The sequence below is a fragment of the Pelophylax lessonae genome, assembly GCF_965119305.1.
Source record: "Pelophylax lessonae genome assembly, chromosome: 2".
NCBI lineage: Eukaryota > Metazoa > Chordata > Amphibia > Anura > Ranidae > Pelophylax > Pelophylax lessonae.
The window spans coordinates 158,397,118-158,420,417 of record NC_138769.1 but is presented as its reverse complement, the minus strand read 5'-3'; the positions used below and the strand labels follow the sequence as shown (position 1 = coordinate 158,420,417).

Sequence of the window (23,300 nt, the reverse complement as noted above, 5' to 3'; positions counted from 1 at the left end):
CATGGACTTTGTGGTAGACCTTCCTCCTTCAAAAGGGATGAACACCATCCTGGTCGTAGTTGACCGCCTCACCAAGATGGCCCATTTCATCCCCTACAAAGGCCTACCCACCGCCAAACAGACGGCCGATCTTATTCTCAGAGAGGTCTTCAGGCTGCATGGGATCCCGGACGACGTGGTCTCCGACCGAGGCGTACAATTTGCCTCTAAGTTCTGGAAGAACTTTTGCCTGGCACTCGGGGTTAAAGTGAACCTGTCCTCCGCCTTCCATCCTCAGTCAAACGGGCAGACGGAGAGAACTAATCAGACCCTAGAGCAGTACCTACGCTGTTTTAGCTCCCACCTACAGGATGACTGGCTTGACCATCTCTCCACGGCCGAGTTCGCCTACAACAATGCGGAGCACAGCTCAACCAAGCACAGCCCCTTCTTTGCTAACACAGGCTCGCACCCGGTATTCATTCCCCACCTACCCGTCGCCTCCACCCTTCCAGCAGTGGCCGAACGCCTAACAACCCTACAGGAGGCACAAAAGAACATTATAAACAACCTCCAGCTCGCCCAGAGCCGCTTTAAACAGGGAGCAGACAGACGCCGCAGACCCACCCCGGGCTTCCATGTGGGAGACAAGGTATGGCTGTCCACCAGGAACCTCAGATTGAAGGTCCCCTCCAAAAAGTTGGCCCAAAAATACATGGGTCCATTCCGGATCTCTGCGCAAATTAATGAGGTCACGTTCCGGCTCGATCTTCCGGACTCCATTAGGGTGCACCCTGTTTTCCATTGCTCCCTCCTCAAGCCATACGTGGAGAACACCTTCACAGGCCGCCACTCGCCCCCTCCACCACCCGTGAAGGTACAGGGTGAAGAAGAATACGTTGTCGCAAAGATCCTCGACTCCAGGATCCACCGGGGAAGACTACAATACCTAATTGGGTGGGAGGGCTACCCTCCCGAGGATAACTCCTGGGAACCAGAAGAAAATGTCCACGCCCCCAGACTGGTAAAAGAGTTCCACCAACAGCACCCCGATAAGCCTGCCCCTGCGGTGCCCGGAGGTCACCTTGGAAGGGGGGGAGTACTGTTGGGATTCGAACCTGTGACCAGCCACATCCCAGGCAGTAGCCCTGCTTACTAGGCTACCGTCCGCTCTGAACATTCCTCCCTGAACATTCTTGCCTGAAGCCTATTATTTCAACCTTAGTCTTGCCAAGCCTTGCTCATCACCCTTGATTCCCCACACCTGGTACTTCCCTATATAAGTCCAGCCCCTTGCACTCCAGTTTGCTGATTATTGAGCTCCTGAGCCTTGATCAAGCGACTCCTCACCTGCTGCTCTTATCTACTACCACAAATCCAACGCTGACCAGGAATTGACTACCGACTACTCTTCTGCTTTGTCCCTACCTACTGAACTGCTACCTCTGTTGCCGATCCGGATTGTCTGACCACGCTTACTGCTGCCCGCCCCGACCTTTGGCTCGTCTGACTTCTCTCTGGTTATCCCTTGTCTGCTCCTCTGCCTTCGGACCGAACCTACACTCTGCCTGGCTGGGTGATCCTGAGGACCGCGTCCTGGTGTTAGCTTGCAGCGCAGTCTATCCCCACCATCTGGGGCTCTAGTGAAAACCAGCTAGCACTTAGTTTCCGCACCTCAGGTGAACCTGTGTCCTCATCAGAGTACTACGCAGTGTCCATCCGGTATCCAGCACCTACTAACTGCCTGCGGTCTTTGCCACTGGGCTCCACTCCTAACTCCGGCCAGCAGTCCTCTGACTCAGGTGAGCCTGTAGGATTGTTACAATTATAGTTTGACAAATATCTGTAAGAATATAGCAGGATATACAGGAAGGCCCGGAGTAAAATACACAAGGAAATGGACGGAGGGCCGGCATGACAGGGGTTAAAAAGGTGTCAGTCTAGGTGGGGGTTTCAGCTGCTGTCTGAAAGAATATAAGCAGCAGAACTTAGCTGATTGGGTCAAGGTCAGGGTTGGGTGGAGTTGCAAGGGGGCCGTCTGGTAGTTGGTCTGGGAAGGTCGCCAGTCAGAGGTCTGAAAAGTTGGGGAAATATCCCCGCCCTCCCGCCTTGTAATTGTGTTTTGTCGGCATGGGCAATTTTGGTTTTGTTTTTTCTCTGTCATGCAGCAGGCAGGGTACAAGGTCCTTTTAAGTTAGGGTAGGTAAAAAAGGTACGTTGTAGGGACCCGTCCGAGGTACAGCTCCCTGTTGTTTGGGAGGTGTATCTGCGTGTTGTCTCCGAACCGGTGGTCTTGCGGCTGGAGGCCTGGATTAGGTGATACGCGGTTTTTTTTCTTTCTCGTGATACCTAACAGGACCTTGGAGTTCTATGTTATTGTTACACTGTGGTGTTAAGTGTGGCGGGGTACAAGGTCCTTTTAGGTTATTGTGGGTAAAAAGGTACGTTGTAGGGACCCATCCGAGGTACGGCTCCCTGTTGTTGGGATGTGTATCTGCGTGTTGTCTTGCGGCTGGAGGCCTGATTAAGTGATACGCAGCTACTTTCCTTTCTCGTGAGGCCTAATAGGACCTTGGGGCTCCATGTTATTAAAATGCTAATTTATATTTTGATTAATAATAGGCTGCTATGGCCATTTAACTCCAACTAGTTGTGCTGTCATTATTATCATTATTATTATTATTATTAATATTAAAAAAAAAAATAAAAAAATTATGGGGTGATGGTCTGAGCAGAATAGACAAGACACATTTAATACCCTAGTCATGTAAATGTCATAAATGCTATCTTTTAATAGTTCTATTAAAGTGTGCCATTTCCTTATACAGTCATTTAAGAATGGTGAGTTTTAATTATGTGTACATGTCATTAGTTATGCGGCTTACCTGGTGCTTTAGAATACTTTATTGTAAGCCTTGTTTTGTAAGGGTTTATAGATGTGCAAATTTACATTATAACATTATACCCATTCCACAAGCAATGATGACAGATTTCACAAACTTGGAGGATGTAAGCATATACCTAAAGAATATTTTAACATGGCCGTCTAGAAATCAATATACAAGCTTAGGTAATATGGCACTTTAGCACATCTAATCAAAAATGGTTTTCCATTAGCATTATCTGTGCGTGCAATCTTTTTATATGTACTCTGCCTACATGTGTTGCCTTTTATGCATATGATCTGTCTTTTGTATGTGCTCTACCTGTTGTGTATGTCCTCTGTGTCTGTGTGTGTCCAATGATGCATTTTCTGTGCTTTTGTTGTTGTGCTGTGTTCTGTCTGTGCATTCTCTGTGTGCAGGGCAACCATCAGAAATTTTGGGGCCCCTTACACAGCTTTGGGCCTGGGCCCCCCTGGGCCTGACCACGTGGCCACTGAATGCCTACAGGAGGGAGAGGAGGAGAAGTGATCATTTAGTGGCTACAGGAGGTAAATGGAGTGATCGGTTGCTCTATATGTGCCTACCCATCTAGGTGTACAGGGGGCCGCACGGGCCTCTGGACCATGGGGCCAGGATTAGTGGCAATGGTGGTGGATGGAATCAGTGGTGGTGGTGGTGGGGATGATGTTGCCCAGTGACGGCACCAGGCCCCGCTCTCAACTGTGCATGCAAGGAGAATTCCCGCACATGCGCATCGCCTAAACAAGAAGTTGCCACTGATATGGGCAGAAATCCCAAACAGAGCGGCCATACTTCAAAACTAGAAGAAGCGGCGAGCAGCAGGCGGCTCCCCTCCCCCTACCCCCCCCCCCCGCCAGTGGTGGAACACCAGTGCCCCGCTCCCAGGCTCCTCGAGACACCTGGGCCCCTTACATGTGTATGGGCTGTCCCCCCCTGATGGCCGCCCTGTCTGTGTGTATTCTCTGTATGCATTTTCTCAGACTATGTGTGGTCTCTTTTTGCATGATCTTACTGTTTGTAGTTTATCTGTGTATATTCTGGCTATGTGTACCCTGTCAATGTGAGCTTTGTGTGAGCTTGAAATGCTGATTATTATAATAATAATAATAATAATACAAAATTATATAGCACCAACAGTTTGTGCAGCGCTTTACAACATGAGGGCAGACAATACAATTACAATACAATTCAATACAGAAGGAATCAGAGGATGTCCCATTACCTTCCTATTCTGGGCATGCAATCAGTTTGGATCAGTTAAACTCTGGAGTTAATGGACTCCAGTCGGCTACAAGATGACAATAAAACTTCATAGAAGCCACCATACGGGAGGAAAAAGTAACATTGAAATGGGTAGATGGTCACAGTGGAGAACAGAGTGGGAGTTGGTTTCTGATCCCTGAAGGCCTAAAGCTGATTCCATGATTGGAGTCCAGAACTGGTGTCCAAAAGGTGATCCAAAAAGGAGAACAGGGAGGGAAAGTGGAACACTAAGGAGAACAGCAAAAAGGGAGATGGAGCTCCAAGCACAGCACGTGTGCAAAGCCAAATGTATCTAAGAGCCCTCCAATATCATTAACAGGAAATAAAAGTGCTCATTTTTTCTTTTATATTATACAGGATAGGATCTCTGTTTTCTCTGGTTTTTGGTGTCTTAAAAAATATTAAAATATTTAGAATGTGTTTTTACTGGTACCAAAGAAATAGTAAAATGAAGTGGCTTTGGCTTCCATACCAGGTTAAATAAATGCCGTAGTCTCCTAAAAGCGTAGACCTTGCATTGTAGAAGAAAAATTGCAGCAGCCCAGTCAGTAGCAGTAAATAAAGGTTCAGAAACTCTACCTCCTACTGTGTATCTCTCATCCTCAGCATCACTAAAATAAAGATCTCTCACTGTTGAGTTGATATCAGCAGTTGCAGGCCCTAAGATATCAGGATGCTATAATAGCTGCAACTGCTTTAATAAAGGATACAGTATGTGAACCTTCACCTTGTAAAACAACCCATTTAGTTTAAAATAAAAGTAAATGGCAAAACATTTGTGTGTATGTTTTTATATATATATATATATATATATATATATATGTACAGGGCTTTTTTTCTTAGAGAATAGGTGCAGGAACTCCCCCTTCTAAGTTACTTTGTGTCTCCGCCCCCCTACCCACCTCCGAGCACTAACCCTTGGTTCCACCCCCTACCCACCTCCGAGCACTGACCCTTGGTTCCACCCCCTACCCACCTCCGAGCACTGACCCTTGGTTCCACCCCTACCCACCTCCGAGCACTGACCCTTGGTTCCACCCCCTACTCAGCTTCCAGTACAGCCCCTTGTAGAGAATATAGAGCCAAGTATAATTTTGTATTGGAATGTATGGAATTTGGGTATGATAACAAGAAAAGCAATTAAATAGATCCCCCACAGCTAGCAGCAATAGACCCCCCATCCCAGCAGCAATAGACCTCCAGCAGCAGCAAAAGATCTCACAGCAGCCAGCATCAATAGACTCTCTAGCAGCCAGCAACAGTAGACCCCTCCCTAAACAGTAGATCCCTTCCAGCAACTATTAACCCCCCAGTATCAAAAGATCCTTCACCAGCAACAATAGATTGCCATGCAAAAATTGATTCCCCTCCAGCAACAATAGATCCCCCAGCAGGCAGCATCAGTAGACCTTCCAGCACCCCCTGGAGGTGCCGGAACTGTGTTCCCCTGCGTTCCCGCTGAAAAAAAAAAAATATATATATATATACTGTGTATATATATATATATATATATAAACATATCTGTTATCATCTACATAAGGAGCTCAGAGAGCTGGGGTGGAAAAACAGCACTGATCTTCCCAGTGAATGGCTGTGCAAGAGGAGGGGGGGGGAGTGTCAGCACATGTCTGACCATTGGAGGACAGGCAGGCTGTTCTCCGCACACAGCCAAAAAACTGACCACACTGAGATGGATGGATGTTCTTTCATGCGTAGCATGGTCAGTTTGAAATAGGAGAGCAGGGGAACTAGTAGGAAAAGAAGGTATTTCACACAAAGGAAGCAACACAATGAGAACGGGATAATTTTAATACAATACATGGTACAACAGGCCCATATCAGGAACATGATGTGTTGGGGTTACATATTCTTTAACCGGTTAAAGTTCTTCTCTAAGAAAAAGCACAAGTATGAGTAACTATTGTATAACAACTCAAGGCAGGAAGAAGAGCAAGTAATAATTAGCTATGACTACCTACATGTACATATATACATATATCTCCTCAATGAGACAAAGTTGGCAAAAAAAAATGACAGGGGTTTTAGACCTCCCTTACTTTATCCAAAATGAAAAAAAAAAAAAAAAAGTTTTGCCTTCAGTTCTACTTTAAGCTCTGCCAACAGTACCAATTAAGCACTACCCAATTATAATAGCCAAGCCCCACCCCTGCCTCACTGAAAGGGGATCTATCAGCCTCTCCGCATTGGTTCTCATAATAAAATAAGAGCCAGAAATACTTACTAATAGGTATCTAACAGACCATACTCTGTAGATAATCTCATTTTTTTGGGTCTTATGTTACATTCCTGAACCACATTTTCATACCTTTCTCTTGATGCTGCAGGGTGATCAGTACTGGCGATTTTCAGATGGCGTTGTGGACTCAGGCTTTCCTCGGGACATTGATGTGGGATTTGCCAACATACCAAATGATATAGATGCTGCTTTTACCTTGCCTGCCAATAACTACCAAGGCAGGGAGAGAGCCTATTTCTTTAAAGGTACATTTGATTTTTTAACTTGTAAAAGGATGTTTTTTGACAAAATTCAAATAAAAAGCTAACACAATAATATTAATCGTGCAGCTACTGAATTACTTATAGAAAACAAAACCTTTCTATTGAATATACAGTGCATTGCGAAAGTATTCGGCCCACTTGAACTTTTCGACCTTTTGCCACATTTCAGGCTTCAAACATAAAGATATAAAACTGTAATTTTTTTTGAAGAATCAACAATAAGTGGGACACAATCATGAAGTGGAACGAAATTTATTGGATGTTTCAAACTTTTTTAACAAATAAAAAAACTGAAAAATTGGGCGGGCAAAATTATTCAGCCCCTTTACTTTCAGTGCAGCAAACTCTCTCCAGAAGTTCAGTGAGGATCTCTGAATGATCCAATGTTGACCTAAATGACTAATGATGATAAATAGAATCCACCTGTGTGTAATCAAATCTCCGTATAAATGCACCTGCACTGTGATAGTCTCAGAGGTCCGTTTAAAGCGCAGAGAGCATCATGAAGAACAAGGAACACCCCAGGCAGGTCCGAGATACTGTTGTGGAGAAGTTTAAAGCTGGATTTGTATACAAAAAGATTTCCCAAGCTTTAAACATCCCAAGGAGCACTGTGCAAGCGATAATATTGAAATGGAAGGAGTATCAGACCACTGTAAATCTACGAAGACCTGGCCGTCCCTCTAAACTTTCAGCTCATACAAGGAGAAGACTGATCAGAGATGCAGACAAGAGACCCATGATCACTCTGGATGAATTGCAGAGATCTACAGCTGATGTGGGAGACTCTGTCCATAGGACAACAATCAGTCATATACTGCACAAATCTGGCCTTTATGGAAGAGTGGCAAGAAGAAAGCCATTTCTTAAAGATATTCTTTAAGATTTCTTTGCCACATGCCACCTGGGAGACACACTAAACATGTGGAAGAAGGTGCTCTGGTCAGATAAAACCAAAATCGAACTTTTTGGCAACAATGCAAAACGTTATGTTTGGCGTAAAAGCAACTCAGCTCATCACCCTGAACACACCATCCCCACTGTCAAACATGGTGGTGGCAGCATCATGGTTTGGGCCTGCTTTTCTTCAGCAGGGACAGGGAAGATTTGTTAAAACTGATGGGAAGATTGATGGAGCCAAATACAGGACCATTCTGGAAGAAAACCTGATGGAGTCTGCAAAAGACCTGAGACTGGGACGGAGATTTGTCTTCCAACAAGACAATGATCCAAAACATAAACCAAAATCTACAATGAAATGGTTCACAAATAAACATATCCAGGTGTTAGAATGGTCAAGTCAAAGTCCAGACCTGAATCCAATCGAGAATCTGGTGGAAAGAACTGAAAACTGCTGTTCACAAACGTTCTCCATCCAACCTCACTGAGCTCGAGCTGTTTTGCAAGGAGGAATGGGCAAAAATTTCAGTCTCTCGATGTGCAAAACTGATAGAGACATACCCCAAGTGACTTACAGCTGTAATCGCAGCAAAAGGTGGCGCTGAATAATTTTGCACGCCCAATTTTTCAGTTTTTTATTTGTTAAAAAGTTTGAAATATCCAATAAATTTTGTTCCACTTCATGATTGTGTCCCACTTGTTGTTGATTCTTCACAAAAAATTACAGTTTTATATCTTTATGATTGAAGCCTGAAATGTGGTAAAAGATTGAAAAGTTCAAGGGGGCCGAATACTTTCGCAATGCACTGTAGTATGTATGCTTCCCATTAGTCCCATACACTGAAAGAATCAGGATTTTTTTGAAAATAATGAAACCTAAAGATATAGCATGTTTGTGAATTGTATACCTGTTTGCTAATTACTAGTTTTAGTTTGTCTAAGTCAATTATGCATCGTGATGAAAGCATATTATACCTATGTAGCACCCTCCTAGGTAGGTGCTAGGAAAAGGCATCTATTTGCTCCTTGTGCTTCATCAGGGGACCCTGATCTATTAGTTTGCCTGTTACATTATTCCAGGTGTGATCCACTGTATCCAATGAGGGAGCTTGTTGGACAGTGGAGGAAACCTATCCAGTGACATATCATGTTTTATGGCAGGCCCATTGGGAGGGCATTCTGCAATGCATCCTGGGATTGACCATAAATACAGAGAGGACATGTGACAGGGCATCTTTGGCGTGAAGCAGAGTCCCAGGAGGAGGTGGACGGCTGTCTCTCCTCCTGCAGTGTGTGGAGAAGGTGGTCGGCCTAGTGAACCGGGTGTGGAGCTGAGCTGCAGAGGATCCAGAGTGCTTACAGTGGAGCTGCTGGCAGAGTCTCTTGGAAAAAACAGTGTCGTGAGTACCAGGAGGTTTGCCTAAGGGTCTGCCCAGGAAGGGGGATCACTCCAGAGAAGTCAGGGGGATCAAGGAGCTAGCTCACACAGGGAGTGATACAGTAAAGGGGGTGCCGTGTAGTTGACCCTGAAGAATAGGAACAAAGGGGGTGCCAGGAAGGGCCCTGAAGATTGTTCTGCAGTACAGTACAATTTACCTTACTTAGACAGTTAATTTCCTACTACTACACTTCTACTGACAAGGTAAAGCAGCGGCCTAGCCACACTCAGCATTATTCAGCCATCCCAGCTAATTGTGCATAGTTATATAACTTGGAGTATCCCACTCATTCCTTTCTTCCTTCCAAGTTCTCAATAAAAACACAAAAACCAAAGCTCCTGGACTGTTTCCTGACTGAGCCAAAATCACTTGGAGAATGTTGAACTGTCGTGCTGTTGTTAATGGTAACCCAGGGGAACCCGTAACCAGCAGCTCCCAAGGAAAATGTGCTACACCTATGATTTTTATTTATGGACGATATTGTATATAATGTTCATACTGTCATACAACTATATTGCTGCACTTCAAAGTAAAATACTACCATCTAGTGGCTATATAGCATACTGCATGTTTTCTTGGGATTGCTACTTTTTCTATTTTGCATATCCAGTATATTAAAAATAAAGGTTATAATGGGGCATATTTTTAAAGTAGGGAATGTGACACTCTTAGTTGAAATTATTCTGGGAAACTTTACAGAGAGCAGTTGTGTTGGTAAAATTAGTTAATTAAAGTACAACTCTCAGCACTGTAAAGGTATACGCATGATTGGCTCAGCCAGGGTACTTCTAAGTGCTATCCGCTGTAGCCTGAGAGTCCTAAATCCTGACCTTAATTTGAAAGATTCAACTTCATAGTAGTTTTGCTGACCCTACATCTCTCATCCCCGCTCTGTGTTCTTCTTGGCCAAGTAGGCTGTCTATCAAAGTGATTGGTCTATAGCAGTGCACTGTAATGACACTAAACTGCACATTCTATAGGCCATCTATCTTTTTTAAAACAGATAGGTAGTGTCTTTTTGTACAGAAAAACTTCAACTTACTATTATTTATTAACAAAATAATGGATATGCTTATAGACTGTGGTTAATCCCTGTGCAAAAACATATTCATGGATCCCTGTGACACTTAATGTTGTTACTCTGTACGGTTCAATTCCTTCTGCCAACATCTAACAGGGCATGTTGAAACCCCTATGTTCCCTCTACTCACTGCATCATATCTTCATTTACTGTCCTATAACCTAGATGAACATTTGTAAAGTAAAGGGAACTCTATATGACCATCTGGACCCCCTTGCAGTTCTTTTGACCCCTAGGACTGGTCCCTCCTTGTCCTCCTGTGCCATTACATAACCCATTCATTGTTGCCCCTGGCATGTTGTCCATTACTCTTAACCACTGACCACAGGAATCTCTTTACTCCTGCTCCGGATGAGCTACTCTGTATACATATGACTATATGTACCCGCAGTTTAAAGGAGAACTCCATTGTTACCTTCAGTGTGCAGGCTCTTCTCCAGTTTTGATATCATTCTTATTTGACATTACACTGTTGGCATCTCACATTGTGCATTAGAAGCTGCAGCAAATCAGATACAGCCTACTTTATTTCCGGGCTGAAGGGTGTCTGTCCATGGTTCACTCCTATTGCTCATTGGATATCAGTTCTTTCAATCATGGTAGCATCACATGTGGGTGTTATTTTGATAATTATACAACTCCTACCAAGAGCCAGACCACTGCTTGTATCAAGGCAGAGGTCTCTTTTGGGGAATATGTAATTTGTAGTAGGTTGATGGGGGGGGGGGGGGGGCAGGGAAGGCAAACATCTAAGTGGATAAAGCTTCAGCATTAGGATGTATTTCAGTTATAGTTATTTCTAAAACTTGCTCTTCTTTACACTCTTATTTAAATCATCTTTACAGGCAGACAATACTGGCAGTATGAATTCACTCAGCAACCCACCAGAGAGGAGTGTATTGGATCCCCATCAGAGCTATTTACACGATATGCAGCAATGCAAGATGACAGCTGGGAAGATGTATTCTCTCTACTGTTTGGGCAGTGGTTCACAGGTAGATCTGTCCTCCAAAATCTGCATGAACATTGCAATGTTTTTTTTGTTTTTACAGCATACAAAGTAGAAGAATTCTTACAGCAACTCTGTTGCTATTTAAAAAGACTGAAAGGAAGTTAATGTTATATTAAACCTATTTGTTTTCCTTCTAAGGCATTTTTTCCCACCCATTGATCTGGCCAGTAAGTCTGTTATTTTTCGACCTCCTTTAACAGACCAAGCTGTCCTGCAAAAGTAGCTACGAGATAAGCTACGATAGTGACTATCACTGCTTATCTCCACTGCGCAGCAGTTTAATAAACTGCAATAAGGAGTGGAGATGATTGAAGCTTCCGGCAATTCCAATACGTGTGGCCAGATTAATAAGGTGTGGTGTAAGCACCTAACTGGCCAAATGTATAAATTATCTCCCTCCCTGATTCTTTACTTTAGAGGTGCCAGGGAGAGAACAGGGACTCTATACAACAAAATACTTCCACAAATGCGGGCCATTGATTGCAACCAAGATTTGTTAATTTGCACACACAAAAAAGTATTTTTTCCAACAAATTCATTCAAGATCATCTTGCAAAAATGTATACACCCCAGTGAAAGTTTTAGGCCCCTTTCACATATAGGAGTCCATCGGAGGACTCCGTTTTTCTCAGCGGGGGATCGATTCGCCGATCCCCCGCTGAGCAGGCGGATGGCAGCTCTGTCTCTGCGCTGTATACGGAGACACAGCTGTCAGATCCCCGCTGTTCTCTATGGGGGAATCCCGTTGGACGGATGGAAAATAGGGTTTCCATCCATCCAGATTTGACAGATTGGATCGGATGTCAGCAGACATGTCTCCGCTGACATCCGATGCCCTATAGAGATGCATGGGGCATCCGTTCAGATCCGCCAAAAAAACGGACAGGCGGATCTGAACAGTCCGTCTGTGTGAAAGGGGCCTTAGGAGCGAAGCTACATTTTAGACAACATAATCCTAATTAACAAGAATTACACTACAGGTGAGTCTAATTATTCTTTAAACAGGTGTCCAGCAGACAGTTGATTATAAAAGTGCGTTACTTACCAAAGAAAACTTCTTCCCATTTCATGATGTCAGCAATGGCACCACATGGAAGAGAAATGTCACAAGGTCTGAGAAAGAAATTATTTTTTTTTACACAAGAAAGGTGAGGGCTACAAAAGAAGATCAGCAAAGCTTTACTTATCAGTCAGAATACTGTAGCAAAAGCGATACAAAAATTTACCAAAGATGAAACTGCAGCCATCTCACAGAGACTTCCAGGCCATCCACAGAAAGTAACACTTTAGGGCTCTTTCACACGGGCGTTCCGTATGTCCGTTTTTCATCCCATCCGTTTGCGGATGAAAAACGGACATAATGTATCTCTATGTAAATACGGATGTCATCGGATGATCATCCTCTGACATCCGTTTTTTGTCAGTTCAGTTCAGTTCAGTTTTTTTGAACGGAGGAGAACCCTATTTTTTCTTCCTTTCAAAAAACGGAACGGAAGCAAAAACGGATGTCAGTGGTGTCATCCGCAGACATCCGTATTTACATAGACATGAATTATGGGCTCTTTCACACGGGCGTTCCTTTTTTTTTTGCCCGATCAGGTCCTTTTTTTTTTTTTGTAACGGACACGGATGACACTTGTGTCATCCGGTCCGTATGTCTGTTTTTCATCCCATCCGTTTGCGGATGAAAAACTGACATAATGCATGTCTATGTAAATACGGATGTCTGCGGATGACACCACTGACATCCGTTTTTGCTTCCGTTCCGTTTTTTGAAAGGAAGAAAAAATAGGGTTCTCCTCCGTTCAAAAAAACTGAACTGAACTGAACTGAACTGAACTGACAAAAAACGGATGTCAGAGGATGATCATCCGATGACATCCGTATTTACATAGAGATACATTATGTCAGTTTTTCATCCGCAAACGGATGGGATGAAAAACGGACATACGGAACGCCCGTGTGAAAGAGCCCTTAGTCAGTTTTTCATCCGCAAACGGATGGGATGAAAAACGGACATACGGACCGGATGACACAAGTGTCATCCGTGTCCGTTACAAAAAAAAAAAAAGGACCTGATCGGGCAAAAAAAAAGGAACGCCCGTGTGAAAGAGCCCTTAACAGTAGCGTCTTCTGATGAGAAGGGTTGAATAAAATTGCCATGCAAGTTCACTGCAGTTAACTAAAGAAGTTGAAAGCCACTGGATTGTTTTCCGTGACACAATACGTCATACACTGCAGAGGAATTCATAAGTGTCGTCCATGAAGGAAGCCTCTCCTAAAGCTCATGCATAAAAAAGCCCACATAGAATTTGCCAGGGCCCATGCTGAAAAAGAAGACGACTACTTGGACTCTGTACTCTGAAGTGATGAGACCATGATAAATGTTTTTGGAACTGATGGCTTTAAAATTGTATGGTGTCGCAAAGGTGATGAGTACAAAGAAAAATGCATGGTGTCTACAGTGAAACATGGTGGTGGCAGTGTCCTTCTGTGGGGCTGCATCAGAGTTGTATAAAGTACTCGAAACCCATACTTGAGTAAAAGTACATGTGCTCGATCAAAAAGTGACTTGAGTAGAAGTACTAAAGTATTCAACATTTTTTGTACTTAAGTATTGCAAGTAGTTTTTTTTTTAAATTTTGCTACTCAAGTACTGAAAGTAAAAGTACCAGTAGTTTTGAAAAAAAAAATTGCTACTCAAGTACTGAAAGTAAAAGTACAAGTACTGTGTTATGTAGTTATTAAACAAAGAAGTCAAAAGTTTGAACATCATATTGTTTTTTATTATTTCAAATGCAGCTTTTATTTATGCATACAGTAGCATTTATTTTCTAATGCGCTGATAATACACATGTTTTGAGCTTCATGAAACCTGCCATCTACTGTTCTGGCAGTGGAAATTTATAATTGTAACAAGTAACTATGCAGCACAAAAAAAAATATTGGAGTAGAAGTATTGAAATCATTGAAAAAATGTAGTGAAGTAAAAGTGGAAGTAGGAGAAAAAAATTCTACTCTAGGAAAGTACAGATACCGCCTTTCGGTACTTAAGTACAGTAGTAAAGTAGTTCTACTTAGTTACTATACATCTCTGGGCTGCATGAATGCTGCTGATGTCGGGGAGCTGCATTTCATTGATGGTATCATGAATTCACAGATGTACTGCTCTATAGTGATAGAGAAGATGCTACCATCAATCTGTGCCCTTGGTCATCGTGCATTTTTCCAACATGAAAATGATCCAAAACACATATCTAAGGCCACTGTTGCATTTCTAAAGAAGAAGAGGGGGGAAAGTGATTCAGTGTCCAAGTATAGTATGTCTCCTGATCTGAACCAATCAAACACCTATGGGGAATTCTGAAGAGACAAGTTGAGCATCACTTTCCATCCAGCATCAAGGCTCTAAAAGAGGTCGTTCTTGAAGAAAGGAAAAAGATAGATTTAGCAATATGTCGCCAACTCATATATTTCATGCCTAGAAGACTTGCTGCTGTCCATGCAAATCAAGGAGGTCCTTCAAAGTAGTAGATGTAGTAGTTTTTGTTGTGGGGTGTATTCATTTTTGCATCAACTAATTTGAGTAAGTGCCGGTTCACACTATTACGACTTGTCAGGCGACTTGGTCAGCCTGGCAAGTCGCGCACCGCCGCGGTCCATTGAGTAGTACAGGACCGGTTCTAATAGGAACGACACAAGTCGCTCCGACTTAGAAAAAGGGTCCTGTACTACTTCGGGCGACCTGGAGCGACTTGCATAGACATTCATTTTATGAAGTCCGTGCAAGTCGTGCCGAAGTCGCGGTGCACGCGACTTCACAGGTCGCCCCCTAAGTCGGAGCGACGTAGTGTGAACCGGCACTAAAACTAAAGATTTTATAATCTAAGTTATATTATTACCTTACTAAACAAATGTTCTATAAAACTCAGTTTTGTCAAAATTTTGGAAAATGTTCTTGTGTTCATTGAGATATTGATTAAAATCTTACTTTTCAAAAGGGGTGTACTCATTTATGCTGAGCTCTGTATACGTATATACAGAGCCACCCCAAAAAATCACCATGGCCTCTAAAGGTTGGTGGTCTTAAACCCCTAAAAAATACATTAATGCTTTGGGGACCCTAGACACTAGACCCCCAGCATATTACCATCCTATATGAAGGCAATAAAAACAACAGAAAAAGCTAATAGTCCTATGCCAGAGGAATCATTCGCAAATAAATATGTTTTTATTTAAATCAATACATTTCTGTGACACTTGTTCTTGAATGTTTTCATGGCTATACAATTTACAGGTGTCACAATTATTTAGGAAAGCCCCTCTCAGATACAGTAAGTCTTTAATTCACAGTAATTCTAATTTTACATTTTTTTTTTTCAATTTGTATATGTTACTTTTCATTGAGGAGTATTTGAACCCCTGATCTTGTGAGATCATGGTTACTAATCTCACTTCTGTTACACATTGCGACCATTCACCGTGTATTCCATTCACTTTCCTTCTCAGTAAAAGACGAAAAGTACAAATGGTATCTGCTCTGAGAACTTTATACAAAGTGAAGAGCCGCAATGTGTAAAAGCAATCTACATCAAGCTTTAATACACTATGCATGCACCAGTTAGAGGGTTGAGACAAACTATTTAACAATGACAGTGTTGTGTACTGTGAGATGATCAGTCTGTACGGCATTGAATTGTGCTGCCAGTCTAATATGTTTTCAGACACTGGGAGCTGGAATGGTATGATGATGCTTATTCATAGTCGAGGTATTTGCAGAGCTGTAAGAGTAAATGATGGTGTCACCCTACTGTCTATGCCAAGGGTGCTCAACCCGTAGCCCACAGGCCCCTCTGATGTGACCCTCGACCTCAAACGAGGGAATTCCACTTCTACTATATCCTGTGGGTTTGGTGTGCTTTCTTAAAGCGCACCAAAACTCATGAATGAAGGAATTTTAGTGCGCTTTCAGAAAGTGCACCATACCCGAAACATATATTAGAAGTCTAAAGCAAAGCACAGCTAACCCGCAGGTGCTCTGCGCTGCACCAGCAGTACAGGTTAACCACAGTGCATTTGTGTGAAAGCAGTCTTATAGGGGGCTCAGGACAGTAAGAGCTTGTGTACACTTGTGGTTTAGGGAGCAGTAAAACCCTATACAGGCATACCCCGCTTTTAGGTACACAATGGGACCAGAGCATGTATGTAAAACGAAAATGTACTTAAAGTGCAGCAATACCTTTTTTCATTTCCTAGGCAAGCTGGCTGGCCACAAATAGGATATGTTGTAGTCCTGTGTTCCCTCACATTGCTCCCTAAGTTTGGTATCCCTGTCACTTATGGTTTGGGAGCAGTGCCATGTTAAGCTGATCAAGATTTCCCATAGACGCCAATGTTAAAAACTGGGAGTAATGCCATGCCAAGCTGACCAGGCTGTGTCCGTACTCGCGAGTGTACGTAAAGTGAGTGTACCTAAAACGGGGTATGCCTGTAGTTGAAATGTGTTTTTACCCCCAACCACTGTTGTAGAGTCAGGAGTCGCAGTGGTAACCCCTCTTCATGTTTCAAGGGGCCCGTGTGGCCTCCCTGTCACATCCTGTTTTACACTTGGACAACAGGGGTTTCATATACAGGAACTGATACATTTGCCTCCTGCAACTGCTGAAAGCCGGCTTCTCCTCCTTTGCCTCCCGTCAACATTTTAAATTCTAAACCATTTTTATTTTATTGTGGCCCGCCACCAGTTACCAGATCACTTAAGTGGCCCTTGCTCTTCAAAAGGTTGAGCACCCCTGGTCTATGCTGTGTAGTAAGGAAGTTTGACTTAAGCCGGCCATAGACGGTTCGAATCTTGATTGGTTCATCGGGGACCATCCGAGATTCAAACCAGGTATGGGCAGGCTGAATGTACCCAAGTTGATCGATTGATCAACTTGGGTACAACCAGCCTGTCAAGCTTTACATGTGATTATTGCTAGCGGCTATTATAGCCAGTAGCAGAAAACACAATGGCTCTACGGAAGGGATTCCCCCATCAACACTGACTGTGCTGATGGGGGAATTAAGCAATTTTTTTTTTTTCCTGCAACCACAGGAAATTTCTTCATCTATGGCCGGCTTAACAGGAATCTAGAACATAGAAACTCATCAGGACATCATAAGCTTAAGGCAAAGCCATTTATTGTGTACAGTGTAAGCAATGTTTCGGAGCACTAAGCCCCATATTTTGGCTGGAGTTGGGCTTTAAACAGCTTTATAGACTATAAATAATTGACTGACTTGTATATCCATTACAAATACAAATCATTATTTCCACAGGTAGCAGTGCAGAACCTAAATCTATATACAGGGACTGGAAAGGGGTGCCTAATGAAGTGGATGCTGTACTGCCAAGCAGGATTTATGTACCCCAGCAGAAAAAAGCTGCATTGCGCCGGAGCAAGAGGAGAAAGAGCAGCCGCAGGAAGAATCGTAGAAGGAGACCATCATATTATGAATTCTATGACTTACTTAGTTATGATGATTATGAAGATGATCCAGACTGGCTTCCTCCTGAAAGTCAACCCACGTGCCAACCCGTTCAGAGTGTTTTCTTCTTTAAGGACGGTAGGTTGCATTATTGTACCAGGAGCATTTCTGTTGAGCAGGAGACTTTAATTCCAAGGCTAACGCTGTTTTCTAAAATGTACCTCTATGCAATCTAGAAGTGTTTAAATGAGATCACTGATGAAAAACAGTATCTATAGCTCTAGTTGATAATGTCATTTTAAATGTTGAGCATGAAAATACAAATTTGCAGCCCCCAAAAAATGCAAATAATATTTAGCTTACACATAGCATTTAGATGCTTCCTGTAGGCATCACTGGACCTCACCATGGAGTCATGGGAAATCTGAGGATCCGAAATCGAATGAACATCTAACGCTGCAGGAGTGCATTGCTATGGGATTTGATTAAGCATTTTTGAGTGTAAAACGTGTCAAGGTGTTAACTGACACATGCTGTGCCTTTGATTTTGAATAAAGCCCTTGTTTGCTGTAAGCAGCTTTTAGGAACTTTCTATATTCAGACATCGCCCTTGCATAGGTAAGCACATGGAAAGCTGGAGTCTAGGTTAACCACTTAAGCCCCGGAGGATTTGGCTGCTCAATGACCAGGCCCTATTTTGCAATTCGGCACTGCGTGACTTTAACGGACAATTGTGCGGTCGTGCGATGCTGTACCCAAATTAAATTGACGTTCTTTTTTTCCCCACAAACAGAGCTTTCTTTTAATGGTATTTGATCACCTGTGCGATTTTTATTTTTTTTAAACAAAAAAAGAGCGACAATTTTGAAAAAATAACAATATTTTTCACATTTTTTATATGAAATTCTCAAAAAAAAATGTAAAAATCTAAATTTTTTAACATTTTAGGCCAATTTGTTTTCCGCTACATATTTCTGGTAAAAAAAATCGCAATAAGCGTATTTTGATTGGTTTGCGCAAAAGTTATTGCGTTTACTAACTACGGGAAAGATTTATGTCATTTTTATCGTTTTTTTGTTTTAACTACTAATGGCAGCGATCTGCGATTTTTTTTTTTTTTTTTTGCGGGACTGCGACATTGTGGCGGACAGATCAAACCCCTGACATTTTTGACACTTTTGGGGGTACCAGTGACATTACTAAAGTAATCAGTGCTATAAATATGCACTGTTACTGTAAAAATGACACTGGCAGGGAAGGGATTAACTTTATTGGTGATCAAGGGGTTAAGTCTGTCCCTAGGGGCGTGATTCTAACTGTTAGGGGGCATGGCTAGTGAAGTAATTAGAGAGACATGCGATCCTATATAGCAGGATCGTATAGCCTCTGTCATTACTTCAGGGAGAATGACAGACAGCTGTGTTTACATCAGCCGTTTGTCTTTCTCCCTCTCCCGAGGGAGATCGCGAGTGGTCGGTGGATATCGGTCACACACGCTGGCTGAGGCAGGGAACGAGCGGGGGCGGGAGCGTGGCAGCGGCGCGCGCTCGCCCCCTGCAGGCTCGTGGGCGAGCGACGTACCCCTACGTCACTTTGCCTGTAGGGGGCTGACTGCCGCAATAAATAGTTGTGCGGCAGTCGGCAAGTGCTTAAATTGGTTGTAAACCTCAATCTTGAACTTGCCCCTTATAGGTAAGCCTATAATAAGGCTTACCTATAGATACTGTAAATATCTCCTAAATGTGAACCGTTTAGGAGATAATTACTATATATGCAGCCGATGATGTCATTGGTGAATGCGTTCTGAAGGAACGACCACCCGGTCCGTTCCTTCAGATTCGTGTGCCGTAAATGATGGCTCCCTCGCGCATGCATGGGACAGACATCATCGCGTCTCCCGCCAGTCACACAGCCAGAGACGTAGACCCGGAAGGAAGACAGGTAAAGATGGAAGTGGCCTTCAGTAATAGCATTGCATCGCTGGAATGATTTGTTTTCAGGTAAGTTTCACATAATGTGCTAGTATGGGATGCATACTAGCACAATATGCCTTTACCTTGCAGGTCTGAAAAAAAAAAAAAACACCCAGTGGTTTACAACCCCTTCAAGTATGTTTCATTTTTTTTTACAGTGAATTTCTGTGGCTTTCTCTGAGCGTGTTTTTAATAGGAGTGGCAGGTGCAACATAAGCAAGACCATGCATTTTCACGCAAGGCCCACTTAAACACAATATAAACAATAGCTGGTATATACCATGCATGCATCACGTGGTTAGTACTCCTAACTTTGTAATACCTATGCACTGCTAATACCAGCGTTGGGGTGTGCTATAGTGTAGGTGTGATTTTGTTTACTGTTTATGTGCGATGGGATGCCATATAAAATAATTGGCAACATATCAAAACACACATATACAGGTCCTTCTCAAAAAATTTGCATATTGTGATAAAGTTCATTATTTTCTGTAATGTACTGATAAACATTAGACTTTCATATATTTTAGATTCATTACACACAACTGAAGTAGTGCAAGCCTTTTTTTTGTTTTAATGTTGATGATTTTGGCATACAGCTCATGAAAAACTAAAATTCCTATCTCAAAAAATTAGCATATTTCATCCGACCAATAAAAAAAAAAGTGTTTTTAATACAAAAAAAGTCAACCTTCAAATAATTATGTTCAGTTATGCACTCAATACTTGGTCAGGAATCCTTTTGCAGAAATGACTGCTTTAATGCGGCGTGGCATGGAGGCAATCAGCCTGTGGCACTGCTGAGGTGTTATGGAGGCCCAGGATGCTTCGATAGCGGCCTTGAGCTCATCCAGAGTGTTGGGTCTTGCGTCTCTCAACTTTCTCTTCACAACATCCCACAGATTCTCTATGGGGTTCAGGTCAGGAGAGTTGGCAGGCCAATTGAGCACAGTAATACCATGGTCAGTAAACCATTTACCAGTGGTTTTGGCACTGAGCAGGTGCCAGGTCGTGCTGAAAAATGAAATCTTCATCTCCATAAAGCTTTTCAGCAGATGGAAGCATGAAGTGCTCCAAAATCTCCTGATAGCTAGCTGCATTGACCCTGCCCTTGATAAAACACAGTGGACCAACACCAGCAGCTGACATGGCACCCCAGACCATCACTGACTGTGGGTACTTGACACTGGACTTCAGGCATTTTGGCATTTCCCTCTCCCCAGTCTTCCTCCAGACTCTGGCACCTTGATTTCCGAATGACATGCAAAATTTGCTTTCATCCAAAAAAAGTACTTTGGACCACTGAGCAACAGTCCAGTGCTGCTTCTCTGTAGCCCAGGTCAGGCGCTTCTGCCGCTGTTTCTGGTTCAAAAGTGGCTTGACCTGGGGAATGCGGCACCTGTAGCCTATTTCCTGCACACGCCTGTACACGGTGGCTCTAGATGTTTCTACTCCAGACTCAGTCCACTGCTTCCGCAGGTCCCCCAAGGTCTGGAATCGGTCCTTCTCCACAATCTTCCTCAGGGTCCGGTCACCTCTTCTCGTTGTGCAGCGTTTTCTGCCACACTTTTTCCTTCCCATAGACTTCCCACTGAGGTGCCTTGATACAGCACTCTGGGAATAGCCTATTCGTTCAGAAATTTCTTTCTGTGTCTTACCCTCTTGCTTGAGGGTGTCAATGATGGCCTTCTGGACAGCAGTCAGGTCGGCAGTCTTACCCATGATTGCGGTTTTGAGTAATGAACCAGGCTGGGAGTTTTTAAAAGCCTCAGGAATCTTTTGCAGGTGTTTAGAGTTAATTAGTTGATTCAGATGATTAGGTTAATAGCTCGTTTAGAGAACCTTTTCATGATATGCTAATTTTTTGAGATAGGAATTTTGGTTTTTCATGAGCTGTATGCCAAAATCATCAATATTAAAACAAAAAAAGGCTTGCACTACTTCAGTTGTGTGCAATGAATCTAAAATATATGAAAGTCTAATGTTTATCAGTACATTACAGAAAATAATGAACTTTATCACAATATGCTAATTTTTTAAGAAGGACCTGTACACGTGTTGCAGTAACCCATGGCAAAGCACATTGCAACACATATTTGTGAATGCAGCCTTGGACTTTAAGTCTGCTATAAAGTTGGCCACAAACCTGACAATCTGACTGTAAAATCTAACAACCACAATCACCCTTATGATGGTCATACACGTAGTGATTTGTGATTGATCAAGGTATTGCAAATAAGGGATTTATTATCAATGAACAAGTTACCCATGCAGCACGCACTATTGTCTTGTGCACTTTGCCATCAACTCGAAATTACGATCTGTCAATCATAAATCTAAATGTTCTATTAAAAATTATTTTTTATTTGATGCCTGTTATAATCAGGTCTTCATCATACGGACAGATATTTGCTCAATTGATTAGAAGCGATTGAAATTCCTCCATGGTCAATCTACTTGGCAAAAAAAGCCACTACATCAGTCAAATGGAGCATGCAATTGGTTTTAAAGCTGTTTTGTTTAGACACAAATGATCAACCAATGAGCAAATCCATATGTCAGACATATCATCAACTACGTGAACAGTTGTAGTATTGAACAGCAGTAGAACATACTGGAAAATGTTGTCCAATAACCTCCCAAAGAGTAGTGTCATCTTGTGTCATGTCTTTTTGTTTTTATACAAAACAGATAAATATTATCGTGTCAACCTCCAGACAAAGCGTGTGGACTTCGCCTATCCTCGTTATCCTCGCTCGATTGCTGAATATTGGCTGGGCTGTAAGAAGACTTCCAAGCAAAGAAAGTCAAGGAGCTAATTTCTATTCTCGATTAAGTCTAGATATAAAACACACCAAGGGTGTGCAGCATGCATTTCTGTATCATCTGTGTTATAATGTTAGGAAAATGTATGTTAGCAATATAATAACAAATTCACCCTTTAATCACACAATAAAACTATTATGTTCAGGTAGCTTAAACATACTCATCCCTTTATTTATAAAAAGGTTTCTTATTGATGTTGGTCACCTTTTTAGATCACTGCATGTTATTGTTGTATTACCATCAAAAAAATATATTTTTCTTTTTTTTTTTTAAAGAAATCTAGGCACATATTTAAAAACTACTTTTTTCTATCATTCCTAAATCAGATAATGTAATTACCTTTAATTTACCTATATACTTGTTGCACAGCATCTAAAAATTACATAGTTGGAAAGACTTTATCCATTTCAAGGACATTCTTCCTAAAGATCGATAATCAAAACTGGACAGCATAATCAGTATGTGGCCGAACCAGAGTTTTATAAAGTGGTACAATTATAGTTTTATCTCTTGAGTAGAGACCCTTTTTAATGCATGCTAATAGTCTGCTGGCCTTGCTTGCTGCAGCTTGGCATTGCATGCTACTAGGACCCCCAGATCCTTTTCTATCCTTGATTCCCCAGAGGCTCTCATCCTACTTACAAATATATATACATATTTTTTTTTTTTTTTTGCATTCATATTTTAGCTCCCAAGTGCATTACTTTCCATTTTTCTATATTAAACCTCACCTAAACTGTGGCAGCCCACCACTTTTAAAACTAGGTCCTGTTGTAAACTTTCTATATCCCGTTGCTCTGTTAGCTTTGTATCATCAGCAAACACTGACATGAAGCTATTTATTCCAACCTCTTATGAACAAGATAAATAGCCTTGGTCCCAAGACAGAGTCCCAGGGCACACTGCTCATACCTCCAGACCCTTCAGAACATA

The 23,300-nt window shown here is 42.4% G+C and overlaps 1 protein-coding gene across 1 annotated transcript in view; it reads left to right on the top strand.

Moving 5' to 3' along the window:
* VTN (vitronectin) overlaps positions 1 to 22,522 on the top strand; it is a 57,834-nt gene extending 35,312 nt beyond the window's left edge. The window contains exons 5-8 of the mRNA XM_082246132.1: positions 6,494 to 6,650; positions 10,934 to 11,083; positions 17,419 to 17,706; positions 22,233 to 22,522. Coding sequence (XP_082102258.1) covers positions 6,494 to 6,650; positions 10,934 to 11,083; positions 17,419 to 17,706; positions 22,233 to 22,360 — 723 coding nt within the window. The 3' untranslated portion in view covers positions 22,361 to 22,522. The remainder of the gene's footprint in view (positions 1 to 6,493; positions 6,651 to 10,933; positions 11,084 to 17,418; positions 17,707 to 22,232) is intronic.
* Positions 22,523 to 23,300: the final 778 nt, after the last annotated feature.